The 21,754-nt window shown below is 44.7% G+C and overlaps 1 protein-coding gene across 4 annotated transcripts in view; it reads left to right on the top strand.

Moving 5' to 3' along the window:
• The window catches only part of LOC115166922 (CREB-regulated transcription coactivator 3), a 99,156-nt gene that overhangs the window by 40,066 nt on the left and 37,336 nt on the right, over nt 1–21,754 (top strand). For 2 of the 4 annotated variants that reach the window (XM_029720853.1, XM_029720851.1), the window contains exons 5-6: nt 13,858–13,920; nt 16,561–16,658. In XM_029720853.1, coding sequence (XP_029576713.1) covers nt 13,858–13,920; nt 16,561–16,658 — 161 coding nt within the window. The remainder of the gene's footprint in view (nt 1–13,857; nt 13,921–16,560; nt 16,659–21,754) is intronic. The other 2 variants (XM_029720854.1, XM_029720852.1) reach the window with 1 other exon arrangement.

Here is a 21,754-nt window from a genome sequence, read left to right as displayed (position 1 = left end):
TTATGTGACATGCTAGCTACACAGTATAGAATACATCATATGAGCAAAAGTGACTTAGCTAATGATGAATGTCTTTGAGGTCCTCATGTTAAGGATCTTTCACCATATTCTTTGGATTGATTGAATGACTCTTGTTTTTGTGGTTGCTGAAAGACATGTTAATGCTTTGTATTGATGCACAGTGTTAAATGTCTGTGTGTTATTGATGTCTATGACCTGTCTTAAGGCTTCTCTCTACTGGACCAGAGGCCCTGGTGTCCACCCAAGTACTAAACACATGCATTCTTCTCTAACACACTTCCACCCCTCAAGGACAGAGTTGTGTGGCCAGCATACCGTTCTCTCTCTATTGTTTTCTCTCTCCTCTTTTAGGTATTTCTTTTAGATATCTCTCCATATCTCTATCCTTTCCTTGCTCTCTCTCTCTAAGGTATCTCGCCCCATGAAATATAAATGACATAATTGAACATTTTATTTCAGTCTCTCTCTCCCTCCTCTCTCTTCATCTTCCTTTCTCACTCAGCATTATTGGCACTAACCCATCCATGGCTCTGTTGGCCAATCCTAGCCTCCCGCTCCACTCCAGTGTTACAGGGATATGCTCCCCTCAGTGTTGGCTCTGACCACTGTGTATCGCGTGTGTTAAGGTCAAATCCGTCCCTCTGTTTTTTGGTGCTCTCGGTAGGGTCAAAGGGTGAAGCGAGCTCTTCAATCTGTTCCAGTTCATCTGTGACTCCACTGTTTACAGTTCATCTGTGACTCCACTGTTTACAGTTCATCTGTGACTCCACTGTTTACAGTTCATCTGTGACTCCACTGTTTACAGTTCATCTGTGACTCCACTGTTTATAGTTCATCTGTGACTCCACTGTTTACAGTTCATCTTTTCAGTTGTTGTTGGAGTTTTCCACCACATTGACTGTCTGCTGAACTTGGCGTGATTGGAAGTCTGGCCGGGTTGTGCGTTTTTGATCCTTTCTGGGCCTCGATTCTCATGTCACCACTTAATGTTAACTGATGAAGGAAAACATAACATAAGTTTGTACACTGAACAAAAATATAAACGCAACATGTAAAGTGTTGGTTCCATGTTTCATGAGCTGAAATAAAAAAATCCCAGAAATGTTCCGTATGCACAAATTTGTTTACATCCCTATTAGTGAGCATTTTTCCTTTGCCAAGGTCATTACACAGGTGCACCATGTGCTAGGGATAATAAAAGGCCACTTTAAAATGTGTACTTTTGTCACAACACATGCCACAGGAGCGTGCAATTGGCATTCTGACTGCAGGAATGTCCACCATAGCTGTTGACAGAGAATTGAATGTTAATTTCTCCACCATAAGCTGCCTCCAATGTCATTTTAGAGAATTTGGCACTATGTCCAACCGTCCTCACAAACGCAGACCACGTGTAACCACGCCTGCCCAGGACCTTCACAAGCAGCTTCCTCACCTGCGGGATCATCTGAAGGGGGGGAGTATTTCTGTCTGTAATAAAGCCCTTTTGTGGGGAGAAACTCATTCTGATTGGCTGGGCCTGGCTCCCCATGGCTGCATCCCTGCCCAGTCATGTGAAATCCATAGATTAGGGCCTAATGATTTTTTAATTTTTTTACATTTGACTGATAGTTCAGTAAAATCTTTAATTGTTGCATTTATATTTTTGTTCAGTATATTTATTCCCCTCTCAAAGTCACTGTGAAGCTCAAGCTAGATTGGTGAGAAGATCTGGGAGTAATTTGGGTCTGTCTTGTATTTGAAGTGCTTTTCACTGGTAGCCCCTGTCATCAAGTCAAATGTTATTGGTTGCATACACTTATTTAGTAGATGTTATTGTGGGTGTAGGGAAATGGAGAAGGCCAAGGTTGGCTATGAATCCGCTCTCTGTGAAGGTCTGTGTAGATTGTGTTTTCAATGAGCAACTATTGTGCAACTACACTGTATCAGGAAATAACACTGATCGCAATTTTTCACACTTTAACAGTGTTACTTTCATCAGCTGTTGTACAAGATGATACAAAACAGGAAATACAGAATGTTGACTGTACTGGGATTTTAATATTTTTTTATTTAACCTTTAACTAGGCAAGTCTGTTAAGAACAAAGTCTTATTTACAGTGACAGCCTACCCCGGACGATGCTGGGCCAATTGTGCACCGCCCTTTTTTAATTTTTTTTAATTTTTTTTTTTAATTTGACCTTTTATTTAACCAGGTAGGCCAGTTGAGAACAAGTTCTCATTTGCAACTGCGACCTGGCCAAGATAAAGCATAGCAGTTAGACACATACAACACAGAGTTACACATGGAATGAAAAACATAGTCAATAATACAGTAGAAAAAAGAAAACAAAGTCTATATACAGTGAGTGCAAATTAGGTAAAATAAGGGAATTAAGGCAATAAATAGGCCATGGTGGCAAAGTAATTACAATATAGCAATTAAACACTGGAATGGTAGATGTGCAAAAGATGGATGTGCAAGTAGAGATACTGGGGTGCAAAAGGAGCAGAATAAATACATAAATACAGTATGGGGATGAGGTAGATGGGCTATGAACAGGTGCGGTGATCTGTGAGCTGCTCTGACAGCTGGTGCTTAAAGCTAGTGAGGGAGATGGGAATCTCCAGCTTCAGAGATTTTTGCAGTTCGTTCCAGTCATTGGCAGCAGAGAACTGGAAGGAAAGGTGACCAAAGGAGGAATTGGCTTTGGGGGTGACCAGTGAGAGATACCTGCTGGAGTGCGCTCTACGAGTGGGTGCTGCTATGGTGACCAGCGAGCTGAGATAAGGCGGGGCTTTACCTAGCAAAGACTTGTCGCCAAACCCACTGGCTACAGGTTATCTACGAGTATGAAGTGAGGGCCAGCCAACGAGAGCGTATAGGTCGCAATGGTGGGTAGTGTATGGGGCTTTGGTGACAAAACGGATGGCACTGTGATAGACTGCATCCAGTTTGTTGAGTATGGGACTCCCAATCACGGCCAGATGTGATGCAGCCTGGATTCGAACCAGGGACTGTAGTGACGCCTCTTGCACTGTGATGCAGTGCCTTATACCGCTGCGCCAATCTGGTGTTTTAAAGGACCGTATAGTTTAGTCTGCTTCATGTTATGCAGTATGGTAGATACTGGTATCGTGAGCGACAGCACTAATGTGGAGGGCGTAGGTCTGCTGGGACCCTGCTTCTCAATTGGTGGATCAGAAGCCACTTGTGGCCGATTCCTTCTGGGTCACAGCAGGTTGTTGACGTTATTCTGTCGGTCGCATGTAATCTTGTTGGGTCACTGCACAAAAACATTGGGGAAACACTTAAACTAGGGGAGCGCGAAGTGGAGTGCTAAACTGAGGAAGAATCTCAACTGCATACTCCTCGCGTCCCCTATCCTCGCCACCTCAAAACCCATTGGATGAGAAAGCCAGAGGTCCCTCCCTTCTGACCTTTTCTTCCAATGGGTTTTGAGAAGGTGAGGAGAGAGGATGCGAGGAGTATGCAGTTGAGATTCTCAGTGAGTCCCATCCTGTGAATGCACAAGGCAGATGGGGCCATCGACACTGACACGGAGGTCACGTGGGCATAATACCAGCAACACATGATTGCACAGTCTAGCATGGAAAATAGACACCCACTGACAAGAATGTATTGCGTCGGAGCTTGGTGTATGGGTTTCTGCATCAGCTGCAGGCTCTCATGTAAAACAAAGGACGCTCGGGGGGTGTACGTTTCTGTGACCGACAGAATAACCACAACAACCTGCTGTGACCCAGAAGGAATCAGCCACAAGTGGCTTCTGATCCACAGACCTATGCCCTCCACATTAGTGCTGTAAGTACAGATCTAGGATCACCTTCCTGAATCCTAACCTTAACCATTAATGGGGAAAATAGAAAACTGACCCAAGACCAGCACCTAGAGGCAACGTCACCTTACCCCAACAAAGTAGAACTAGCTACTTAGCGGTTAGCTTTGCATCTGCTGACTGTCAGTCCACTGTTGAATGGCTGAGTTTCAAGCCCACCGAACCTTGGTGTTTTTTGACATAGGCCTTGTTCTATTTTTGACCCTGAGGTTGTGTACTTACATGTGTTGTGGGGGTAGTAGTGCCCATGCCATGTTACATTCTTCAAATGCCAATGGGAAGTAGTTTCCTCTTTAGCTGTTGTCCTTGACCTAAGAAGTTCTCATCTACAGGCTATAAACAGGGACATTTTGTATTGAATTCGACTAGCGTCAGAATGTGTTTCAGTGGGCGGCAGCAGATCTGGGCTGTGGGGTGGTCTGTTCTTCCTAGATAATGGAAAATACATTTGGCATTTTGGTCATTAAGCAGATGCTATTACACAGATCAACACTGATGAGAAGGCAGCATTCGGTCTGTGAGTGTGTAGTTCTTGGGAGTGTATCGATCTGGTAGTATTTCAGGTCTGTGTCAATAAGGGTCTGGTAGTGTTAGTAGTGTGGTGGTGGTGTCTGTTTTGTGGCTGTCAGTTTGGATCTGTCACTGTGTTTTTGTAGTTTAATTGATTTGTTAATGTGTCTCTGCTTGACTCTGTGGTCTTGTTGCTGAGATTCGGTCTGGGAGACAGATGCTCCAGTGCTGGTCCATCTCGGGGGAGATAGCAGAGTGGGAAGTGTTTACAGCGCCGGCCACATCTGCACTGCATTACCGCCTAGGCAGGTTGCCTGGAGACGGGCCACAAATCCCCTTAACCCTTTCAGCTCTGTCCGCGCCCCAGAGAGCAGATCAGAGCCGGCTGTATACACACAGGCTTAGTGTCTCCGGCTGTCATCAAACAGACAATTACGAGAGGATGAAGTGCAGATCCAGAGTGTACATAGCAAGTGTGTGTGTGTGTGTGTGTGTGTGTGTGTGTGTACATATCTGTGTTTTTCTTTGGAGGTTTTGTAACCATTAGTATTGTATGGCGGTCTGTATGTATACTACACGTACGTGTGTGTGCTCTGTCTAACGTTGTGAAACCACTTCAGTGCGTCGGAGATGCATTGCAGGCTGCTGGCTTGTCTAAAGCCTGCTTTCAGATCAGTGGGCTTAGAGACCAATGGGGTCAATGCTTTGGGATTGGCAGCGCGGCCAGGCAAGCACGACAGATATGCAGCAAGGGAACCGCACCGTTCACATACAGTCCCTGGTTATGTCCCAAATGGCACCCTATTCCCTATGTAGTGCACTGTCCTCTTTCTCACTAGCTGTCGGGACAACAGGTTTTATCATTATCTCCCCCTTCAGATTGTTATTTTAGGGTTGTGGTTCTCTCACATCTAAATATGGCTGGCTGCCTGACCTGTTAGATCTCTCCGGAGGAGTTTATCAATTTGGTGCAAAATACCCTCTTTTCCTTTCTTTTGGTCTCTCCATCTCTCGCTCTCCCTTTCTCCCTCCCCCTCTCTTTCGCTTGCTCCCTTCCCCGTCTTCTCATGGCCTGTTATAGTGGGTGTTCAGTGTGACCCCAGTGAAGAAGGGGTCAGGTTGTGTATTTGGAGCTGGTTTCTCAGTACACTACTCCCCAAGAGGGAGCCATGGTCCCACTGGTGTCTGGGTAGAGGGGTTCCTTGGCTAGGGCCCTGCACCCTGGGTCTGGAGACTTGGGCCCTGGGCAAGAGGCACTGATGTGTCCCTATGGAGCCCAGCTGGACCAGGGTCAGTCACTGGGGTCACAGGCTCTCTGGCTCTCTCCCTGTCCCACGCCCTCCTCCACCCCCACCTACAATGCCTTCAGAAAGTATTCACACCCTTTGTACAGCCGAATCTAAATTGGATTAGAATTATATTTTGTGTCACTGGCCTACACACAATACCGCATAATGTGAAGGTTGAACAATGTTTAACATTTTTACAAATTAATTAAAAGCTGAAATGTCTTTAATTGATAAGTATTCAACCCACTTTGTTATGGCAAGCCTAAATACTTTCATGGGTAAAAATGTGCTTAACAAGACACAAGTTGCATGGACTCACTCTGTGTGCAATAATATTTTTTAATGACTACCTCATCTCAGTATCGCACACATACAATTATCTGTAAGGTCCCTCAGTCGGGAATTCAATTTCAAACACAGATTCAACCATAAAGACCAGGGAGGTTTTTCAATGCCTCACAAAGGGCACCTATTGGTAGATGGGTAAAAAAAAAAAAAAGCAGACATTGAATATCCAATTTGAACATGGTGAAGTTATTAATTACGCTTTTGATGGTGTATCAATACACCCAGTCACTACAAATATACAGGTGTATTTCTGAACTCAGTTGCCGAAGAGGAAAACCACTCAGGGATTTCACCCTTTTTAACAGTTACAGAGTTTAATGGTTGTGATAGGAGAAAACTGAGGATGGATCAACAACATTGTAGTTACTTCACAATACTAACCTAATTTGACAGAATGAAAGAAAGGAAGCCTGTACAGAATAAAAATATTCCAATACATGCATCCTGTTTGCAATAAGGCACTAAAGTAAAAAAGTGTTATGTTTGGGGCAAATCCAACACGGAGTCCTGCTCTTCATATTTTCAAGCATTGTGGTGGCTGCATCATGTTATGGGTATGCTTGTCATCGGCAAAGATTAGGGAGTTTTTTTTAATTATAAAAATAAACTAAATGGAGCTAAGCATAGGCAAAATCCTAGAGGAAAACCTGGTTCAGTCTGCTTTCCAACAGACACTGGGAGATAAATTCCCCTTTCAGCAGGACAATAACCTAAAACATAAGGTCAAATCTACACTGGAGTTTACACAAATCTTAAGTGGCCTGATTACAGTTTTAACTTAAATTGGCTTGAAAATCTATGGCAAGACTTGAAAATGTCTGTCAATGATCAACTTGACAGAGCTTGAATCATTTTAAAAAGAATAATGTGCAAATATTGTACAATCCAGATGTGCAAAGCTCTTACAGACTTACCCAGAAAGTCTCACAGCTGTAATTGCTGCCAGAGGCGATTCTAACATGCATTTACTCAGGGGGTTGACGACTTATCTAATCAAGATATATTAGTGTTTTATTTTCCATAAATGTTTTACAAATATTCAATTTTTTTCTTCCACTTTGACAAAGAGTATGCTGTGTAGATAGTTGACAAAAAATAACAATTAAATCAATTTTAATTCCTCTTTCTAACACAACAAAATGTGGAAAAAGTCAAGTGGTGTGAATACTTTCTTAAGGCACTATACACACCACCGGTCTTTCCATGGCCCTGCTCTCTTCCCAGCCTGGCCTGTTCTCCACAGGGATAGGATCTTACACTGACCTCCCCCAGGGATAGACCAACTTAAAGGCCTTCCTGGGAATGGGATCTTATACTGATCTCCCCCGGGGATAGACTAACAAAAAGGCCCCCTGGGGATGGGATTTAGACATTCCTGTGCTCTCTCTGTGTGAGCGTGTGATGTATTTCTGATTCTAGAGACCCTTTATCCTCTGCTTAGGTGGTCTGTTTAATTATTTACCACCACCCACCCATTAACAACAAGCCTCTATTTTGGTTAACGTATGTTAAGATCACTTCCTCTCTCTCACACCAGCTCTGTGTGCCCTCAATGGCACCCTATTCCCTAGGTGCACTGCTTTTGACAAGGGTCCATAGGGCTTTGGTCAAAAGTAGTGCCCAATGTAGGGAATAGGCTGTCATTTGGGGCACATGATAAATCAATGAGCCCAGCTGTGCTGTAACTGTACAGTTGTGTAGTTAACGAAAGACCGTTGACAACGAATGGCATCAGACGGCCAAAGCAGCATGCTCCATGCATGCGATCCTCTGAGCAATATTTGACCGCTTTGGTTGTGTGATTCGTGGCAGCTAATCCTCATATCTGTGTGATTCTGTGATTCTCCTCTGTCTTCTGTACAGCCTCTAATTGTCTGGCAGGCTGCATTGTTATCACAAGTCTTTTAATTTCCAGATTTTTTTCTATCCTCTGGAGGGATGGGGAAAGAAGGATATTGTGTTTTTATTCATTCATCCTTTATTTAATGAGAGATGACACATTGAGACATCTCTTTTCCAAGTGAGCCCTGGAGAAGCAGCATACATATAGTTCCATATGAGACAACACAATAAATGGAAGTTAAAACAGTGCAAAATGCATAAGAGAGCTTAAAATAACAGGTTTCAAAACATATGCAGCAGCCCTCCAATCTGGGATTTAAAATCATCAATCAGAATAAAAAGATCCAGTTTTAAATCCTTTTGTAAAATGTTCCACAATGACGGCCCAGCAAAGCTAAAGCCCCTCCTACCAAACTCTGTTCTTGTGTTGGGAAAATTATATCAAATGCATTTCTGCGATCTCAGATGGTAATCTCCATGATTCTGTAGGGTGAATATTAAATATACTGGCAGCTGCCCTAAGATGGTCTTGGAGACAAACCAGTACCGGTGAGTCCGTCGGCCATCCTGCTAACTGGGACGGATGGATGGAGAGAGAAAGACAGAAGCACAGGGATGGTGAGGAATTGACCGAGAGAAAGGGAGAGATGAATAGAGACAGAAAGGGAGAGATGAATGGAGACAGAAAGGGAGAGATGAATGGAGACAGAAAGGGAGAGATGAATGGAGACAGAAAGGGGGAGATGAATAGAGACAGAAAGGGGGAGATGAATAGAGACAGAAAGGGGGAGATGAATGGAGACAGAAAGGGGGAGATGAATGGAGACAGAAAGGGGGAGATGAATAGCGACAGAGACAAAGGGAGAGATGAATAGAGACAGAGACAAAGGGAGAGATGAATAGCGACAGAGACAAAGGGAGAGATGAATAGCGACAGAGACAAAGGGAGAGATGAATAGCGACAGAGACAAAGGGAGAGATGAATAGAGACAGAGACAAAGGGAGAGATGAATAGAGACAGAGACAAAGGGAGAGATGAATAGAGACAGAGACAAAGGGAGAGATGAATAGAGACAGAGACAAAGGGAGAGATGAATAGAGACAGAGACAAAGGGGGAGATGAATAGAGACAGAGACAAAGGGAGAGATGAATAGCGACAGAGACAAAGGGAGAGATGAATAGCGACAGAGACAAAGGGAGAGATGAATAGCGACAGAGACAAAGGGAGAGATGAATAGAGACAGAGACAAAGGGAGAGATGAATAGCGACAGAGACAAAGGGGGAGATGGATAGAGACAGAAAGGGAGAGATGGATAGAGACAGAGACAAAGGGAGAGATGGATAGCGACAGAGAGAAAGGGAGCGATGAATAGCGACAGAGAGAAAGGGAGCGATGGATAGAGACAGAGAGAAAGGGAGCGATGGATAGAGACAGAGAGAAAGGGAGCGATGGATAGAGACAGAGAGAAAGGGAGCGATGGATAGAGACAGAGAGAAAGGGAGCGATGGATAGAGACAGAGAGAAAGGGAGCGATGGATAGAGACAGAGAGAAAGGGAGCGATGGATAGAGACAGAGAGAAAGGGAGCGATGGATAGAGACAGAGAGAAAGGGAGCGATGGATAGAGAGAGAGAAGGGGAGAGATGGATAGAGACAGAGAGAAAGGGAGCGATGGATAGAGACAGAGAGAAAGGGAGCGATGGATAGAGACAGAAAGGAGCGATGGATAGAGACAGAGAGAAAGGGAGCGATGGATAGAGACAGAGAGAAAGGGAGCGATGGATAGAGACAGAGAGAAAGGGAGCGATGGATAGAGACAGAGAGAAAGGGAGCGATGGATAGAGACAGAGAGAAAGGGAGCGATGGATAGAGACAGAGAGAAAGGGAGCGATGGATAGAGACAGAGAGAAAGGGAGCGATGGATAGAGAGAGAGAGAAAGGGAGCGATGGATAGAGACAGAGAGAAAGGGAGCGATGGATAGAGACAGAGAGAAAGGGAGCGATGGATAGAGACAGAGAGAAAGGGAGCGATGGATAGAGACAGAGAGAAAGGGAGCGATGGATAGAGACAGAGAGAAAGGGAGCGATGGATAGAGACAGAGAAAGGGAGCGATGGATAGAGACAGAGAGAAAGGGAGCGATGGATAGAGAGAGAGAAAGGGAGCGATGGATAGAGACAGAGAGAAAGGGAGCGATGGATAGAGACAGAGAGAAAGGGAGCGATGGATAGAGACAGAGAGAAAGGGAGCGATGGATAGAGACAGAGAGAAAGGGAGCGATGGATAGAGACGGAGAGAAAGGGAGCGATGGATAGAGACGGAGAGAAAGGGAGCGATGGAAAGAGACTGAGAGAAAGGGAGAGATGGACAGAGACCGAGAGAAAGGGAATGAGAGAAGGGCAGGGGAAGGCATGTGTGGCTGTTCCAACTCCATATGGCCCATGCTGCTAAGCCCCAATACAGTACAGGGGGAGGAGGGACACACAGCTTTACATGGAAATGTGTAATAAAGCCGCTGTCATCTGGGGAAAGCAGCTCATGAGACGTGTGTACTGTCATAGCATTGCAGAACACCCAGCTGCAGTGTACCTGCTGAAAGTGCAGGGTGTGTGGAGTATTTGGTATATATCCCACTGGCTCCAAAGTCCGTCTTCCTGGAGTGTGTACTTTGCTGGGTGAGTCTAAATACAGCACCCCCAGTGTGTCTAGGAGCTTAGTGATATGACAGGTTGGTGTGGACCATTTTTATTAGCCTCCCCCCACACTTTTTAATAGAAGGGAGGTGACGATGCAGTGCAAAGCGCCCCTCAGGAGAGAAGCAGAGATCGCCCCCTGTAGGCAGATGGGAGAGCTGCTGGCCTTGGCAAGGATGGATCCCATCTAAGAAGAACATGTTTGGACTGGGAAGTTGGCTGTCCCCCTTACTCTGGCCCTGAATCCCAAATCAAACCCTACCCACGGCCCCTAGGCAGTGTACTTACGTAGATTTCAGAGGATTGCATAGGTGTAAACAATATGCCGACCATTCCCCTGGTCTATCAGAGGGCGAAATGGATCTCTGACACAAGGGTAATTACACTGCAACAGAGTGACACAGATTCAGATTTTTCACATTACAATGTATGTCAAACAAAAATAAATGATTGCAAAGTTAAAACGATACAACTCTATGCACAAGGACTATTCACATTTTCTACAGAACATTTTACAAAAACACATTTACTTGAACAGTGCAGATGCAATGTTTGGTAACAGAATTAAGTTTTGTGCAGTCATTCTGTTACCAAACTTTGCATCTGCACTGTTCTTCAAGTAAATGTTTTTGTACAATCTTCAGTGGAAATTGTTAAAATTGTCTTTTTGCATCGAGATATATGGTTTGTTTAACTTTTCAATCATTGCTTTTTGTTTGAAATACATTTCAAAGATGATACATTTAAAAAATCATTGTCACTGGAATTGCCCACAACCACCATTTTTCTTACATTTCCGATCCTCTCAGATCTACACAAGTGACTGGGGGGTAGGGGCTATGGCTAGGGGTTGATTTGGGGTTCACAGAGGCCACTTCCAGTGAGCTTATCATTGTATTACACACTTTATCAGACCACAATGTGTGAGAGTAGCAACCATGAGTGTCACAGGATGAGCATGTAATCGCTAAATTCAGTAATCTAAATGTAGTCATGGTTGAAAATCACTGGGTTTCTCCTGCAGAGTGTCTCTATTCTCCTTCAGCTGGTGTCTTCCACTGTCACAGCAGCTGTTCGCTAGTCATCTACAGTGAGGCCTTCAGATGTCTGTTTCCTCAGATGGGGATTATTTACAGAGATGGAGATTTTGCATTGGTTTTCAACTTGATTCTTTGCTAATTTTCACAAATACTTGTGTTCGTCTCTGCCATGTGGAAAAGTGTGGATGTAGCCCAAGGGTTGTAAGGAATAGTGATACAATTAATTTGTCAAATGAAAAGTTGAAGTGTTTTTTTCCTGGTTTAACTTAGTTTATGTTCTGATTTGATCTACAGTTGTCTTACAGTACCTGGTGCTCTAGGGATATGGCGAGAGGGAGGCGGCAACCGCAGGGTGGCTGGCATCAATATCTCAGGCACCACCTACTGCACATGTGCCCTTGAGAAAGGCACTTAACCCCTAACCTGCTCTAGGGGCACTGCTCTGTACCTCACCCTGTGCTGCTCCCTCCCAGCCAGTAGTGTAGGACGGCAAGAATAACCACAATCCCCTGTTGTCTGGATCAATGAAGATGGATTGTATAATCTACAGAACTGTGACACAGCTAGTCCACCTGGTTAGGCATACTTGTGTTTAGTGCTCCTGTTTCATCCCTGGTGAGTAGGGCTGGTCCCCCGTAGTTTAACTCTGCTTGTTGCTTCGCATCAACTCCCAGTTCAATCCCAGTCGTCCAACATGGGGATTCAGTTGAAAACGGTTAACACTGGGCTCTCCACAATCTCATAGGGGTCTGTTTACACCCACACACTTGGCACGGTCTGGTAAACTATTGCAAATTAAACCAGAACACTGTGCACACAGTGAGTGTCTAGATCAATGCACTTGTTTTGGCAGACACAACTAGTATCCAAAAGCAAGTGTAAAAACAGCACACTGAACAGATTTGAGTTGTGAACATGTTTTACTGGACAGCACAACCAAATGGGCTCTAAACAAGAAATCACCTTTTGTTTCAGTTATCCTGCTTTATAATTGCATAATAATGGCGTTATAAGTGGAATAAGGAACAGTCACTATTCTTCTTGTGTACAGTAGTTAAACTCTCAGCTCATTGCTATGCAATTAAAATGCAATTACCAAAGTATTATGTAACAACATGCTAATGAAATGTTGCTCAAAGTAATTATAGCTTGATTACACAGGCACAAGAACAATGTCATGTTATTTTGTTACTGTTAGCATTCTCAGTAACACTTATGGCTATTAAGTTTCAAAAGGAAACTAAACATCCCAAAACAGCCTTCTTGAATCAACTACAGCCAAGGTAGGTTGAAAATCATGTTAGTTTGTATTCTGCTTAAACTATCCCTTTAAAGATAGTATAATGTGTGTTTGAAACGAGAAGATTTACCCTCCGATGGACAAAAAGGTTCAAAGTTGTTTCTGCTAAGCATTCAACTTGCTGTTTGCAAATGGATTTTGAATTACTCTGCAGGGTTTTCAGGTATCATAAAATGTTTTGCATCTTTCGATGTTTTCAGTGGCATGTTTAAAGACTTATCTGTACAAAATGTAATTGGTTAATTGGTTTGACTTGATTATGTACACCTGGGACAACGGACATTTACAGAATGTTCAGATAGAAATGTATTGTCTAGATCAAATATGACTGTCAAATTGGAATAGTATAGGAAATGGTGTACTCTCTTCATTCTATCTTCAACATGCAGTTCCAGATACAGCCCTGTCATTAGTTGAAGGCAGCCAATCCAATCATTTTAGAAAAGTAGTCACTTCCTGAGATCTGTATTTAAATTTGTTTTACATTTAGTTGCTTCTCAGATGTGAATTCCAATAATTTACAAAAGTAGTTACTTTCTGTCGTCTGTAAATAAAAAAATAAAAAACTGTTTGGGGATCTGTAATCAAATAGGTGTAGTCAGTTCCGCCTGAAAAATATTTACTTTCCACAAAGCAAAGTTGAATGTCTGGACATTATTTGTTTTTTAGGGGGTTCCTTTACTTACTCCATACGGTTGGACAGTATTGTAGACCGGTTTCCAGACCTGTAGTCAGTCCACTTTAGTTGGCCTGTTTCCAGACCTGCAGTCAGTCCACTTTAGTAGATCTGTATCCAGCCCCCTCATCCAGATTTCCCTCCTCACCTTAGAATTTCCAACTGATTTTCTCTCTCTCTCTCTCTCTCTCTCTCTCTCTCTCTCTCTCCCCCCACTTTCTCAGCATCCAGGCCTTTTCTGAGCTCAAGTAAACTACGAAACGAGCGTGATGTTTCTCTCTCTTTCCCTCTCCCAAGGGAGCAGCAGCCGTGGGCCGAGGAGAAACGACCAGGATTTAGATTAATATCACAGCTCAACAGGTGACCTTTGAACTCTTCAGCCTCCTGTCTTGCTTTCTCTCTCACATGGACCAACCACTCTGCCGGACTGCTCTGTCTCTCCTCTCTCTGTTGTAGACTGCCTAATCCTTCCTCTCATTCTCACTTACTCTCTCAGCACCCCTCCTCTCTCTTGCTCTCTCACCCCCCTGCTCTCTCTCCTCTCTATTTCAGTCTTTCATGCTCTCTCGTGTCCTCTCTTGCTCTATCTTTTGTATGCCCTCTTCCTCTCCTCAATCACCCTCTTGTTTAACTCTTTTTTTGTTGTTATCTGTTCATCTGTCTCTCTCTAGCAAGGCTTTGAGACGCAGAGTTGGAGCACAAGACAGACTACTGTGTCTGTTAGCTTTCACTCCCTCCCTCTCTCTCCCTCTACCTCGCTATACTAGTAACACTAATCAGCCTTTTTCTTCTGTCATTGTCACTAACCCAGCTGTAGGACTGTGTGACTGGGTGGGTAAGGCTGTCGCCACCTACCCTGTCGCTGCTGCTGCCACCCATCGCTACCAAACACTGTGCCTCCTGACTCACAGTGGATTTATTCACTACTATTTAGTTTATTCACATTCATCGTTTGGTCTTTCTTTGGACCATCTGTCTGTTTCCTGATGTGATGCTGGTGTTACGATGTTTATTGCAAATGTTACAATGTTTATTTGCATATAAATGACATGTTGTAAATCACCAATGTTATGTCAATTGTTATTGATGATATGCTGTTAATGAATGAATTGACTCTCTGTTATGAACCATACTGAGCTCTAGGGCGTGTTCAGTGGGAGGGAAAAGTTCAGAAACGGGGAGCTACAATCTACCTGTACTTGTCCAATAAGAAACACTTCTTCTTGTTTTCCATTGCAAAGCGCTTTGATACGGTGAGCCCTAAAGAACATGGTGCGGTCTCAGATAGTTGAGGGACTGCACAGAGAGATGTTATAACCACCCTGTGAAAGAGGGTGTCCATCTTGAGAAGGAGAGTGTGAGAGATGCATCCTCAAGAGGAAGAGAAAGTGAGGGATGGGGAGAGAAAGAGGGAGGGAGAGATTTGTCCTTAGAGGGAGAGTGAAGCATAAACACAGCTATTGGAGCTTAATAAAGAGCACTTGAGAAAGCCCTCAACTGTAGCCAGTGAAAGAGGTGTGTGTGTGTGTGTGTGTGTGCGCGTGCGTGCATCTGAGAGAGAGGGGGGGTGAGTGTGTGTACATTTGAGAATGTGTGTGTCGAATTAAGTGTGTAGGCAGAGCACAGTGCGGACCCACCACTGAATGACTCTCTGACCTAGCCGCGAGGCATCCTTAGCCTCTGTCCACCACTGAATGACTCTCTGACTTAGCCGCGAGGCATCCTCAGCCTCTGTCCACTGAATGACTCTCTGACCTAGCCGCGAGGCGTCCTCATCCTCTGTCCACCACTGAATGACTCTCTGACCTAGCCGCAAGGCATCCTCAGCCTCTGTCCACCACTGAATGACTCGCTGACCTAGCCGCGAGCTGTCCTTAGCCTCTGTCCACCACTGAATGACTCTCTGACCTAGCCGCGAGGCGTCCTCATCCTCTGTCCACCACTGAATGACTCTCTGACCTAGCCGCGAGGCGTCCTCAGCCTCTGTCCACTGAATGACTCTCTGACCTAGCCGCGAGGCGTCCTTAGCCTCTGTCCACTGAATGACTCTCTGACCTAGCCGCGAGGCGTCCTTAACCTCTGTCCACTGAATGACTCTCTGACCTAGCCGCGAGCCGTCCTTAACCTCTGTCCACTGAATGACTCTCTGACCTAGCCGCGAGGCATCCTTATCCTCTGTCCACCACTGAATGACTCTCTGACCTAGCCGTGAGCCGTCCTTAGCCTCTGTCCACTGAATGACTCTCTGACCTAGCCGCGAGGCATCCTCATCCTCTGTTCACCACTGAATGACTCTCTGACCTAGCCGTGAGCCGTCCTTAGCCTCTGTCCACTGAATGACTCTCTGACCTAGCCGCGAGGCGTCCTTAGCCTCTGTCCACTGAATGACTCTCTGACCTAGCCGCGAGGCGTCCTCATCCTCTGTCCACCACTGAATGACTCTCTGACCTAGCCGCGAGGCATCCTCAGCCTCTGTCCACCACTGGCTCAGAATATGAACACCCTGCCTCCTGAGTGGCTCAGTGGTCTAAGGTACTGTATCGCAGTGCTAGCTGTGCCACTAGAGATTCTGGGTTAAAATCCAGGCTCTGTCGCGACCGGGAGACCAATCGGGCCGCGCACAATTGGCCCAGCGTCGTCCAGGTTAGGGGAGGGTTTAGCCGGCAGGGATGTCCTTGTCCCATCGCGCACTAGCGACTCCTGTGGCGGGCCAGGCGCAGTGCACGCTGACACGGTCGCCAGGTGTACAGTGTTTTCACGGACACATTGGTGCGGCTGGCTTCTGAGTTAAGTGGGCATTGTGTCAAGAAGCAGTGCGGTTGGGTTGTGTTTCGGAGGATGCGCGGCTCTCGACCTTCACCTCTCCCGTGTCCATACGAGAGTTGCAGCGATGAGACAAAACTGTAACTACCAATTGGATACCACGACATTGGGGACAAAATTAACACTCTCCTCCATCCCCTCCTCCCTCTCTCCTCTTCCCTCTCTCCTCCTCCACAGAACCAACTCGGACTCGGCTCTTCATACGAGTGCCATGAACCCCCAGGACCCCTTTGGCATGAACCAGCAGATGGGCAGAGGGCCCCCCCAGCGCAACGGTGAGAACACACACACACACACACACACAGCATCTGCACACATACAACTATCTGCACACACACACATGCATACACATCTCATCTACACACACACTTTGCATCTGCACGTGCGCAAACACACACTCACACATACCATTTGCACACACCTGCATACATTAACTCACACGCACACCTCACCTACACACACCTCTTTCTTACTGTGCACGTGTGCACACACCTCTACATCGACAATAATTTCCTGAATGGATACAAATATAGCACGTATCAAACGGCACTCTATTCCCTACACAGTGCACTTTTTCTGAACAGAGCCCTAAGAGTTTGGCTATTTAACAGTAAATAAGGGAATTGTTTTCACCCCACAGTTAGCCACGATGATTAGCTAGACTGGTAAAATGGTTTACAGTTACCAATGGCTTTTACACTATTCTACTAGCTACAGTAGTGCTGCCGTGTCGATACCATCTCTCCCAAAATTATGTTGTTTACATTTTACCATTGTGACGCCCATCCATGCATATCCACTTTCTATGGGCATTGTGCAAGTTCTGGAATGTATCAAATATGTGGAACTGGTTGGAGGTTCTTGAGGAGAGGTTGTGCGATAACATTAATTGTAATCAATGTAAACAGATGGTGTAGGTAGGAAATAATTTAATCTTTCTACAACATCTAAGGTTTATAAAACATTTGAAACCTTACTGAGACATTGTAGAAAGATATGAAATGATTTCCTGTCTACACTGTCAGTGTGCCTTATTAAAATATCTAAGAAGAGCTTATGTATGGTTGGTTGGGACAGTCCTGGGCCTGTAGAGACTCCTCTCTTTCACTCCTGTCTTCCTTTCCTCCATTCCTCTCTCCTCTGTGTCTGCATCTTTAGTTGTTCCCCTTTACCTTCACATCGCTACTTATTCTATCTCATCCTCTCTTCTTTCTCTTTACCCTCCTTCACTTTCCTCTGTCTGAGTCTTTTCTTTCCATTCTCTCTCCTTCTCTTGTCTTTCTATCATCTCTCCCCTCTCTTTCTATCCCTCCATCACTCCCTCCATTCCTCCCTCCCTCCATTCCTCTCTCGTCTGTGTGTGTGTGTGTTTAAAATGTTTTCCCTTCCATCCATTCCTCCCCTTACCCCTCTCTGTTAAGAGTGACAGACACTCAGACAGTGGAATGTGTTGTGTTAATGCATTCTCAGCGAGTGATGTCTTAATGTTGGAGAGAGAGAGAGACTTGGATAGGCTCCTACGGTCCCAGAATGGATTACCACTCTATTTGTTTAGCCAACAAGTTTAAACAGGATATTGGCAGGTGAGTCCAGCTGTGTATTGACAGAGGTGGTGTTTTATATTGAAAGGCAAGTGTTTTTTTTTACTTCAATAGAGTTATCAGGGATGTGCAACTATAGTTTTCCTTCACGGAAAATACATTAGTGCAAAACATTCAACAGAAAATTGCTTCATTTTCATCAGATGACAACAGAGTGCAACGCTTTTTGTCTGGCAGCGACACGAGTAAATGAGCTTACAATAAAAAATAAAACAAAAACGTTATTTTTCAACTATGCATGGCCATCATGTTATTAATGTTTATCATAGAAAGAATGTAGCCAGCTGCATTTCTTAATGTTTTGCTTAAAGTTAACCTTTAATTTTCCAGAAGAAAAGTAGGCTGGCTACACCAAGAGAAGTAAGGGAGAAAAGTAGCTACACATCAGTCAGAGCGCTGTCTGCTGATAGAATGATGGAGAACAGTAGCTCCACATCAGTCAGAGTGCTGTCTGCTGATAGAATGATGGAGAACAGTAGCTCCACATCAGTCAGAGTGCTGTCTGCTGATAGAATGATGGAGAACAGTAGCTCCACATCAGTCAGAGTGCTGTCTGCTGATAGAATGATGGAGAACAGTAGCTCCACATCAGTCAGAGTGCTGTCTGCTGATAGAATGATGGAGAACAGTAGTTCCACATCAGTCAGAGCGCTGTCTGCTGATAGAATGCCCGTTCGTGAATTCTCATCTGAGTGGAGAAGAGCAACTGAAGCATAAAATTTGTCTGATGCCAAGCAGAAATTACAATAAATATTTTAGATCTGGCAGCAAGATTTCTTATGCACATTATCATTTTTTTCCTTCGTGAAAAACACTGCATTCTGCGTTAACTTGTAAGTTAAACTTAGCGCGATCCCCTATCTAAGCAAATGGCTTAATTAATAAGATCACTGGACATCATATAGTGTTTGCTTTCTGCTGTGTTTGAGAAGTCAAAGCCCTTTGGATGAGTTATCTGTACAGCTGCCAGTGCTTGATTTCCTTGCGTTTTTTTGTCCTCTCCGTTCTTGGCCTGTATGCTCCTCACCCCTTTTCTCAGAGCAGAGCAGGTAGGCCCATTGCCCTAGCGACTTCAGACTCCACACAGACACAGCGTGTACACATGCTGCTCCAGAGCCAGTACTGTTCTTCCTTCAGACAAGCATGTGTCAAAACTTTGCTCATTTGCACAATGTGTCTCGTTCACCTTTACTTGTAAATGTCCAAACTCACCAAAAATGACATGACATTCGGTAGCTCCTACCTATTTATGTATAGCTTTATTAGCTGGATTGCCTGTCTTTGCAATTTGTTTATTTTCGTTTGCGCTCGTTAGCATATTTAGCTAGCAGCTTCTGTGGAAATTCGCTATTACGTGTGCTAATTTTGTTAGCATTCTGGTGATAAATGCCCAATAGGCATTTTTTTTAAGCCCCCTTGTGTTCTAAACCGATAATATCGTAACTCCAGGGATTAGAGAAGGCCGGTAGGACTCCATGAAAATTTGGATACCACCCAACCCTAGTCCAAATATGCATGACACCTTGAAATGAAGGGACTAGATGCATATAAAGTGCTTTTATTTCCAAACAATAAAACGGATATGTATGAAAATACCCTCAAATAAAAGGTGACATTATGTACTGTCGTCTCATAAAACATTTGATCTCAAATCCAAAATACTGGAGTATGGAGACAAATTAAAAGTTTTAGCTTTGTTGCCCAAATAAATAAGGAGGAGTGTATGGGACCATTTGTTGTGAAGGAATATCATGACGTGTGTGTGTGAAGATGCATAGGCCTACGTTTGTGTGTCCATGCCATGTGAAGACGCAGCAGAGAGCGTAGGACAGATGGAGTGTAACTGACTACAGAGCAAGTAGAGACAGGCCTTTCTATAGTACTAGAGCAGTGTTTGTCTAATACCGGAGTTGGTTGAGATACACTTTTGGGTTGCAGGCAGTCAGCCATATGTCGCCAGTATTCCCACTATTCCCATGGGGTTGAGGCTTAAGAATAAGAGAGAGGGTCACTGCACTAAATGCACTGACTGTAAGTCGCTCTGGATAACAGCGCCTGACAAAAAATAGTGTGGTAAATGGTAAAATGCAAATACTTGGGAACTACTGGTTCGGTCGGTCCCGTGTGGCTCAGTTGGTAGAGCATGGTGTTTGCAACGCCAGGGTTGTGGGTTCGATTCCCACGGGGGACCAGTACGGAGGGAAAAAAATGATGAAATGTATGCATTCACTACTGTAAGTCGCTCTGGATAAGAGTGTCTGCTAAATGACTAAAATGTAAAATGTACTGCTGCAAACCATAGCAGCTCACTGCTGCAGGTGAGTGAAGGGTGGTACGTTGCAGCGTACAGTGTCCTATCAGGCCCAGAGGGCTTGTCACCTGTCAGGAGGGTTACAGTGAGACTCTGAGAGGTGCTAAGCCAGTGTCTGATTAAACGGGCCAGTCTGATTACCAATCCCAACGTCCATCCCGGCAGGCAGACAGACGTGAGTCAGGGCTATGTATGGGAACGTTCAGTAGTTGCGTTCATTAGGCTACGCTATGCCCTAATGAACACGACCCACGACAAGGGCACAACTCCAGTCTGCAGTGGATGCAGAGGGTATGCTGCTTTAAGTCACTGATTGGTTTAGACCTGGGAACACGTATTTGTGCACTAGCCATCCAATCAGAAGGGGAAAAACTTGGACTATGGGCTTAAAGGACAGGAGTTGTGCACCTTAGAACTGATCCCAAACCAACATCTCATTGTCTTCTTCTGGTATATTTAATTATGTTGTGCTATCAGTACAAGCCTTGAGCTCAAATCCTTACTACAGTGATTCTGTCCCACAGTAAGAGTGGGGACGGCAGACAGACATTTTTTTGTCCCAGTGGTCTCGTTTCACTCCGTGGCATCTCTCCAAGAGGTCTCTGTGACTGGTCACATTTGAGAGGAAATTAAGGGACGCTGGACTCCCGCCCATTGCCTTCTCTCCCTGCCGGTTGGCTGAGTGGAGAGCTGGGCATAAAGTCGTGGACCGTTCAAATAGAAATATGCCATGTAGAACAAACATGCCTCTCTGATGTGAACAAGGAATCACGTTAACTGCTCTATTCATGACATTTCTATCTGAAACGGTCCACAACGTTTGTCTACTGAACGTGGTCCAGGTTCTTGAGAAAGGGGAAGAGGGAGACAAAAGGACAGAAGAAGAGGGAAAGAATGGGGGAGGACGATGGTAGGAAAAGAGGAAGAGAGAATGCAGGAAAGTAAAGAGAACAAGAAGGCAGAGGGAAAGAGACAGTTATTAGAGGCTTTGAGAGAGAATATGGCAGAAGGGTTAGAAGAGGGAGAGGCAGAGTGAACTATGAAAAAAAGAGAAGTAAACAGAATGAGGGGAGGATCGGACGCCTGGCAGCCAGCCTGCAGTGTGTGAGGAGAGCGGAAGAGAGAGAGAGTAAGAGAGTGAGAGTGAGGAAAAAGAAAGAGGTTCTGTTCTCAGTGGGATCTTTGTGGCGAGGGAAAAACAATGGTCCTCTCTTTATTCTCACTGGGACTGTGGTCACTTAGCCAATCATTTTTTTTTTTTACCCTCTTTCTTCCGCTCTTTCCCGCCTTTCCCCCCTCTTTCCCAGGACTGAGATCACAACACACATTCTAGGAGTTCACCTTGTATAACTTAAATCAGCGCGTTGTTACCGTACTACAGTACACAGTACTATATATACTTTATTTATTTAACCCCAGTGAGTCTAGCTTTGTAGAAAAGACAACCGGAATTGATGTT

Source organism: Salmo trutta, chromosome 29 (assembly GCF_901001165.1).
Source record: "Salmo trutta chromosome 29, fSalTru1.1, whole genome shotgun sequence".
NCBI lineage: Eukaryota > Metazoa > Chordata > Actinopteri > Salmoniformes > Salmonidae > Salmo > Salmo trutta.
This window is presented reverse-complemented; position numbering and strand designations above follow the sequence as displayed.